Source organism: Nuphar pumila, chromosome 9 (assembly GCF_984573655.1).
Source record: "Nuphar pumila chromosome 9, dmNupPumi1.hap1.1, whole genome shotgun sequence".
NCBI lineage: Eukaryota > Viridiplantae > Streptophyta > Magnoliopsida > Nymphaeales > Nymphaeaceae > Nuphar > Nuphar pumila.
The window spans coordinates 1,852,501-1,861,371 of NC_143257.1; the positions used below are offsets into that span (position 1 = coordinate 1,852,501).

The window sequence follows — 8,871 nt, forward strand, 5'->3', positions numbered from 1 at the left end:
CCTCAAAGATCATGGGTAGTTGCACCATTTGTGCTACCTTTAGCAACAAATGGTATTGTTTATCTTTAATGATGGGTAGTTGCACCATATGTGCTACCTTTAGCAACAAATGGTATTGTTTATCTTTGTCTTATATAGTCTATTGTAATTTTACTATTTTGTAGGAATTTTTTTATCCTTTTGTATAGTCTCTTATTGTAACACCCGCAAAATTTTTTGAGAAATTTACTACTTACTTAGTGTTGATATGTATGCTATCATATATTTTTGAGGTTATATCGCATAATTAAGTATAATTGACTGTGCCTTGTGATTTAGCTTTGCATGCGCAACCCGAAAATCGCGTAAATACACTATGTAAGTAAGAAGAGCCCAATTCTGGACGAATTAATCTTTAAAAATTTAAGGGTTAATTTATAATATATTTTTATAGTTTGTCCCCGAATTTAGGACCCATACGATGTGAAAACACCATCAGTGCATGTGAATTACGAGTTTTGCTTCAAGATTGGACCTAAATCATAATACACTTAATTCTAGCAAACGAAAGATGATTTTCTTGAAAGGCATTGAGCATTCCATGTTAATTAAGGCTTTAAATAGAACTAAATGATTTATTGGAATTAATTTTATATTTTAATGCATTAATTAAGCATTGTTTTGAAACATAGTGCATATGTGATTTTGGATTTGGACCTGGATCACTAGAAGAGGACCCAAACCCATTGGGCATCCTCTGTAGAGGATGATTTTGTCTATGGTTGACCAGATGGTCAAGGTTTGACCAAATGGATGGCACTTTTGAAAAGTTTTGCATGGCTCTTGAAAAGAAGGCCACGATTGGCCATTTCCTCTTTTTAAAACTCATGATGAGCCTTGAAGCTCATCATGAGGGGCGACTTTTTATAAAAAGGAGCATGGGGTTGGCATCCCATGGTATTTTTGAAAGATCTTTGAACTATTTCAAATGCTAGAAACCAATTGGCTAGCCTTAGGGCACCCCATTGTAAATTTTAGAAATAGTAAAGACACTTTTCAATGGCATTTTTGAAAGATTTCTGAAAATTTTCAAAAGCTCAACATGCATTGGGCATGGACATCTAGGGGGGGGGGGGGGGGGGCGTGGCGCACCCCAGCCCTCCATCTTATTAGCTTTAATCCCAGCCGTTCCTTCTTGTAAGCCCTAGCTACTTAAGATTTTAAGAGAGAAAAAGAGGAGACCCCTTGGACGATTTTTTTTGGGTGGAGCTTCTCTCTGCCCTTCCTTCCCTTCTCCAAATCGTGTGTGTGAGAGAGAGTTAGATACCTTGTTGCAGCTCCAGCCGTGGGCATCATCTCTTCCTCCATCTTCATCTCCTTCGTTGGTCAAAGCCTCAAAGGTGAGACGCTCTTACTCATAATCCATAAGTGAGGTTTTCGAATGAGCATTTCGGGTTTCCCTCTTTGTCGATTTTCATTGGGCTAGTTTGAATGCATTTTGAATAGGGCTTTCGTTTCAGCATATTTACATGCATTCGGTGTGCAAAGTAATGGCAGACTCATTTCATAATGGTGGATTTACAAGAATTCTTGCACGCATTGGACCTTGGGTTTTTCATTTGCATGCATATCGGTTTCCTTGGTTTTATTACATTTTGTTTTGGCTGTTGACGCATTTTGTTTATGTGGGTTGACTCATGCCAGCCAAGGCTTTGCCAAAACATTATTTGTCATCTTTCTCCGTTTTGGCTAGGAGGCCATGGTTTGGCGCAAGTCCAACAAACCCGGCTATGCGGGTTAGCCCCTTTGAGGGTGCTGTTAGCTTTGGCCAAACAGGTCGAGCCGTGACTGAATGCACATCAAGTTTTCTCATTGTTCAGCTATTTTTATTTCCTGTTAGACGTTGAGCCTTTGATTTTATTTTCTTGGCTAGAACGGTCCAGACATGGTGGACGTGTCCAACAGGGTTCAACCCAGACCTACCTCAGCGTGGGCGCCTCTTCTTTCCCTTTCTTTTTAGTTCAGCAAGAACCCTGGCCGAACCCACCAACTCGAATGGGTGTGGGTCATTTTCCTTCTGGTCTGACAGGGTTTGGACCGAATATGGTCCAGATCTGTCAAGGGGACCGTCCCAGCATTTTTGGTTGGGCGTCATTCCCTGCACACCTTTGTGCTTTTGGGTTTTTGGTTTCGGGCCTTGCTGCAGCCATGCAACAGTTAGGCTGTAGCTGGGCTTGCACCCCATTTCCCTGCGTTGCTGGCTGAGTTCAGCTGGGTCTGGATGCACGGTCCAGACCGTGCTCATCGTGAGCACACCCTCCATGGTCTGGACCAATCAGTCCAGACCTGGACCGACTTGAGTGGCTGAGCCATGCTGGGTTTGAACGTCCAGTTCAGACCCCCTTCTTTTGTTGGCTTTAGCTTGGAGCGTGGTTGGACTACACAGTCCAGACCTGGGCCTCCCTCGTGTTGCCGAGGCCAACCTTGTGACCTTCCCCTGGACTGAACTCATTTGGCCCAGGAAGTTCGGCCCTAGCAGCAAGCATGTTGCTGCCTTCTTCCTTTGGTTCAGCAGGGTCACCCATTTTGGGCCCTGCTGCATGCGCTTTGTGCCCCATGGCACCGGGTCGCTGGTGGCCACAGCAGCCGAATGTTTATACATTTTCTTTCTTCCCGTTGTTACGAGTTCAAGAGTTGTTTAGTGAGGCTTCGGGCTGCAGCCTATGCGGCTGCAGGTGCACACGCAACATAGGGTCCAATATCATAACGAGTCCTTAAGTACGTGGATTAGTTACAACTTGTGCGATGTGTGTGGTCGTTGTTCAATGCAACTTTGTAGGATCCAATATCCCAAAGCATACGTTAAGTGTTTTTGAGTATTTACAACTTGAGCGACGAGTGTGCATTCTTCAATGCGACCTATGTAAAAATGGTTACGTATGCGCAAAGATGAGGTAAAAACTGCCAATTTGAATAACATAGATCTTTCCTTATTGTGGATGGGGCCACCTTAGCGTAGAACGCAAATGTTCGCAATGCTTGCAATGATACCTCATTATATGTCTTTTTATAAAAATAAGGTTATGACACCCTATCGGGCGCTTTTATGTAAAAATAAGGTTTTGGCATAATCGAGGAATCTATGGCGCATGTCAAATGGAATAAATATAATGGTGGCAATTCGCTTGTCGTACGTATTTGACATCATGGCACTTCTCTTGTCGCACATTGGCACGTAAGCTAGAGCACGAAATGGATGTAATCGCCAACTCATATTAGTGATTTTTGAATGTATGTCATCGAATGAATGTAGTCGTATGGTTGTGCTCCTTATATTTTGATTGCACGAATCACTTTGGCAATTACATGTAATTCCTTAAGTATGTAGGGATTCTCGAGATACATGTTGAGATTACAGTCTTTTGAGACTTGTGGAACTCCTTGGCGAGTCGTTTGTGGGCAATGGCCACACTTAGCGAGACGAGCTCACTTATGGTTGTAATACATGGTTTATGAACTTTGGCACAGCTTGTGAGTCACGCTTTACCGTGGCAAAATATTTCTAACTGTCTCATCATAATGTACAATGTTTGGTATCATCACTTGGCTAGTTCTCGCACTTATGTCACGATACATATACTTGTCCACTTGTATTGGTGCACAGTTCACGATGACACAACTGTTGCACATCACAGTCTCTTGTATTGTTACGTTAGTACTTTATGTTATGTGATGCATACCATGTTATAAATGTTACAAATTGTGTTAGAGATTTATGTTCCTTGATGCATGTTATGCTAAATGATGTGAATTGTAAAATGAAATGTCGTGGTTAAATTGCTCATGCTTTGCTTAATCGCATTAACTCTTGCTAGTTACATTCTCTTATATATCCATGTGTAGCTTTGTACACTTGCTTATAATGTAACTATTCAATTAAATAAGAATCCTATGTGTTGCATGATAAACTGTGCCCTCGATTTCTACACATTGGTTTATTGTGTTTGGTTTGTCTCACCAACTCGAAAGAGTACTGATCTCGTTTTATGGGGCTACAGGTGTTTGTTAGGCATGCAATAGAGCTCAGTGTGCTGCAGCGGACACAAACCCACACTTTTGGCACTTGTTGGATCTTGGCAGTCTTTGGTTTTGTATAAGGGATGGGTTGTACATTTTGTAAATATTAATAAAAGCTATTTCAATTAACTGTTGTTTCACTTCTATGACCTGCCCCGGAGTTCGCCGCTTGTTTTCTCCTTGTTTTGGTACTTCCGCATTTGCGCACTTGTTTTAAAAAAAAAAGTTTACCCTAAAATCAAAAGGATTTTAAAGGATTTTACAAGTTGGGAAATCTAAGGGTATCACAGATTTGGTATCAGAGTAGTGTTTTAAAAGAGTTAAAGAAGTGTGGTTCAAGTCTCTGCACGCATCAGCCATCGCACTGTAAGTATTCTTAATTCAATAGAATTGTATTTCTGTCATTTACTGACATGTTCTGCTTGATTTGATGACCTTGTGTGTTTTTTCAGGTGTCTTCCGGTGTGAGACACACTTTCGTGTTTACGCCTCGTATATCGGGTTTAAGACATCGATTGTCGGAACCTAAGGGTTTGTTCGCGCTTGTGGATCTAGTTTCCAAAGCTGATTCGAGTCGACTCCTATGAGAGTTGGAGATTTTCGACTGAGACTTAGGGGACTACTTGCGTAGTTCACCCTTCTCGTTCCACATATTGTGGTGGAGACGATCGATACATCATAGCGATTATCGAGCTTTTAGTCCTATCGTGTTGAAGATGAGATGGCTTCGATAAGAATCATCGTGTGAGGCTCTGAGTTGATGTTTTCCCTCTTTTCCAACTTCGTTGGAATTATTCGTAACCCTGTCTTTGACGAAGGGTATCTTGGCAGATGTAATCCTTTTTGGACAGAAGGCTGAAGCCTTGTCTGTGCCAGTGAGCCTCTGCATATTCCGTTGGTGGATGTTGTTGATTCCCCAGTCGTTCTTGGTGATGAGAACGTATCTGTTGTTACGTGCTTAGCATGTCGCGTTTGCGTTGCCGGTGAGGGCATTTGATTCCTGAGAGGGTCATGTTCTTGGGATAGTTAACACCGATTATCAGGGGGTTGTTGCTCGCGAGAGAGCATTGCGGGAATTTTTGGTTCCCCTACCACTGTCTGGAGGATGGTGGTGTGTCAGCTCAGGAGGTGATTCCTGGTAGTGCCAACTGTGCCGCTGGATGGAGTAGCTCTCCAGTGATTCCGTTAGCGTGGTGGTTCATTGACGATGCCGTTAGGGTGGTGATTCTCTGACAATGACCGTTAGCATGGTGATTCGCTAACGATGCCATTAGGATGCTGATTTCCTAATGAGGTTGCTGGGGTAGTGATTCACCAGCAAGGCCGTCAGCATGGTGATTCTCTGACGATGCCGTTAGCGTGACGATTCGCTAACGATGCCATTAGGATGGTGACTTCCTAATGAGGTTGCTGGGGTAGTGATTCGCCAGCAAGGCCGTCAACGTGGTAATTCTCTGACGATGCCAGTAGGATGGTGATTTTCTAATGACGCAACTGGAATGGTGACTCTTCAGTAAAGCCATCAGGGTGGTGGTTCTCTGATGATACTGTTAGAGTGGTGATCCTCTAGCGATGCCACTAGGGTGGATTCCCTATCGATGATATGAGTAATGATGGATCTCGTGTTTTGTTGTGTTAGAGTGATGATTCTCTAACATTCATCGTCTAGAATGGTGATTTCTAGCGATAGCGGCCTGGTATGGTGTCACTTGAATCCGTTCGTAGAACATGCTTATATGTCGTGTTGTGTTGCACGATTAAAATTGTGATATGGCTTTTGTCTGAATAGTGTGTTATATGCTCATGATTTTTGCATGATTGCTGTGATTATCATTTTCGCGAGCATGGTTGTCAGACCTAGCGATTGATTTTTTTGTCTTTTTGTCATGATAGATGACTTGGAAGACTAGATGCAACGATATTATAGGCGTTGTGAACAACCTTGGGGAGGTTGTGCAACAACAGATGGTTGCGATACAACAGTTGGGTGCGAATCTTCAGCACGTTACCCAAGGTGTGCATAACAATAGTACAGTTACGTATAAGCGATTCATGGAGTTGGATCCTCCTGCTTTTATGGGTAAACCAGACCCTGAAGCTGCTGAGTCGTGGTTACGAGAGATAGAGCATATTTTCCGTGTTTTGGATGTCCCAGAGGAAAAGAAAGTGAACTTTGATACTTATCGCTTGAAAGACCACACTAAGAAGTGGTGGGACACTGTCTCTTCGGTCAAATTCAAGGATGCGACTATTACTTGGGAAGAATTTGTTGAAGTTTTCAACTCCGTGTATTTTCTGAAGCATGAGCACAGTAAGAAGATGCAAGAATTTCTGGATCTGCAACAAGGAACGATGACCTTGTCTGATTATATCACGAAGTTTCGTTGTTCGAAACGATATTGTCTGAACGTTTACGTCGCGGAGAATGATCGAGCAATGAAGTTCGCTCATGGTTTAAGGCCTACTTTGAGAACTAAAGTGTTTACTAGCGGGTCGAAGTCGCTCGAATAAGCTATCGAGGTAGCTACTCTGTTCGATGAAGACCAAGCCGAACAAGAAACTAAAGTTTTTGCGATTATGACCGAGAAGAAACCTAGTAGGGTGGAGTCCTCGCCACCTACTAGGGAGCGGAAGCGTCAGAAGGTATCTCAGAACCGCCAGCGAAAGCGATCTCAGCGACCAGAAGTTCAACAGAAGTGTCGACAATGTGACGAAGATCACACTTTTGGAACTTGTTCTCGTTTTAATGGCAAGTGTTTCAAGTGTAGACAACCAGAGCATATTGCCAAGTTTTGTCCTAAAAAGCCTATGGGAGACTTAGTTGTGGCCGATTAGGCGCTGTGAGATGAGATCTGACTATATTGTTGTTGCTTGTTGTTTTGTGATTTTGCGGACGAAATCACTTTTAAGGAGGGTAGAATGTAACACCCGCAAAGTTTTCTGAGGAATTTACTGCTTACTTAGTATTTATATGTATGCTATTATATATTTTCGAGGTTATATCGCATAATTAAGTATAATTGACTGTGCCTTGTGATTTAGCTTTGCATGCGCGACCCGAAAATCACGTAAATACACTGTGTAAGTAAGAAGAGCCTAATTCTGGATGAATTAATCTTTGAAAATTTAAGGGTTAATTTATAATATATTTTTATAGTTTGTCCCCGAATTTGGGACCCATACGATGTGAAAACATCGTCAGTGCATGCAAATTACGAGTTTTACTTCAAGATTGGACCCGAATCGTAATACGCTTAATTCTGGCAAATAAAAGGCAATTTTCTTGAAAGACATTGAGCATTCCATGCTAATTAAGGCTTTAAAGAGAACTAAATGATTTATTGGAATTATTTTATATTTTAATGCATTAATTAAGCATTCTTTTAAAACATAGTGCATAGGCGATTTTGGATTTGGACTTGGATCACTAGAAGAGGACCCAAACCCATTGGGAGTCCTCTCTAGAAGAAAATTATGTCTATGGTAGACCAGCTGGTCAAGGTTTGACCAGCTGGATGACACTTTTGAAAAGTTTTGCATGGCTCTTGAAAAGAAGGCCACAATTGGTCATTTCCTCTTTTCAAAACTCATGATGATCCTTGAAGCTCATCATGAGGGGCAACTTTTTATAAAAAGGAGCATGGGGCTGGCGCCCCATGGTATTTTTGAAAGATCTTTGAACTACTTCAAATGCTAGAACTGATTGGCTAGCCTTAGGGCACCCCATTGTAAATTTTAGAAATAGTAAAGGCACTTTTCAATGGCATTTTTGAAAGATTTCTGAATTTTTTTAAAAGCTCAACATGCAGTGGGCGTGGACATCTAGGGGGTGTGTGTGTGGAGCACCCCAGCCCTCCATCTTATTAGCTTTAATCCCAGCCGTTCCTTCTTGTAAGCCCTAGCTACTTAAGATTTTAAGAGAGAGAAAGAGGAGACCCCTTGGACGATTTTTTTTGGGTGGAGCTTCTCTCTCCCCTTCCTTCCCTTCTCCAAATCATGTGAGAGAGAGAGAGTTAGATACCTTGTTGCAGCTCCAGCCGTGGGCATCACCTCTTCCTCCATTTTCATCTCCTCCGTTGGTCAAAGCCTTGAAGGTCGACGCTCTTACTCATAATCCATAAGTGAGGTTTTCGAATGAGCATTTCGGGTTTCCCTCTTTGTCGATTTTCTTTGGGCTAGTTTGAATGCATTTTGAATAGGGCTTTCGTTTCAACATATTTACATGCATTTGCTGTGCAAAGTAATGGTAGACTCATTTCGTAATGGTGGATTTACAAGAATGCTTGCATGCATTGGACCTTGGGTTTTTTAATTTGCATGCACATCGGTTTCCTTGGTTTTATTACATTTTCCTTTGGCTGTTGACGCATTTTGTTCATGTGGTTTGACTCATGCCAGCCAAGGTTTTGCCAAAACATTATTTATCATCTTTCTCTGTTTTGGCTAGGAGGCCATGGTTTGGCGCAAGTCCAGCAAACCCAGCTATGCGGGTTAGCCCCTTTGAGGGTGCTGTTAGCTTTGGCCAAATAGGTTGAGCCGTGATTGAATACACATCAAGTTTTCTCATTGTTCAACTATTTTTATTTCCTGTTAGACGTTGAGCCTTTGATTTTATTTTCTTGGCTGAAATGGTCCAGACATGCTGGACGTGTCCAGCAGGGTTCAACCTAGACCTACCCCAGCGTGGGCACCTCTTCTTTCCCTTTCTTTTTAGTTCAGCAAGAACCCTGGCCGAACCAACCAACTCGGATGGGTGTGGGCCGTTTTCCCTTTGGTCTAACAAAGTCTCGACCGAATATGGTCCAGACCTGTCAA

At 42.3% G+C, this 8,871-nt stretch overlaps 1 protein-coding gene across 1 annotated transcript; it reads left to right on the forward strand.

Moving 5' to 3' along the window:
• Positions 1 to 6,021: 6,021 nt before the first annotated feature.
• LOC149828182 (uncharacterized) lies at positions 6,022 to 6,567 on the forward strand. Its single transcript, XM_090018125.1, has 2 exons — positions 6,022 to 6,070; positions 6,146 to 6,567. Exons 1-2 carry the CDS (start codon positions 6,022 to 6,024, stop codon positions 6,565 to 6,567), a joined length of 471 nt encoding a protein of 156 aa, XP_089874251.1.
• Positions 6,568 to 8,871: the final 2,304 nt, after the last annotated feature.

What these genes read in the sequence shown, in the direction of transcription:
- LOC149828182 (XM_090018125.1), top strand. Translation starts at nt 6,022, where the DNA reads ATGGTTGCGATACAACAGTTGGGTGCGAATCTTCAGCACGTTACCCAA. An exon ending in TCTTCAGCACGTTACCCAAG is followed by an intron (nt 6,071 to 6,145) that starts GTGTGCATAACA and finishes TGGGTAAACCAG; the next exon opens with ACCCTGAAGCTGCTGAGTCG.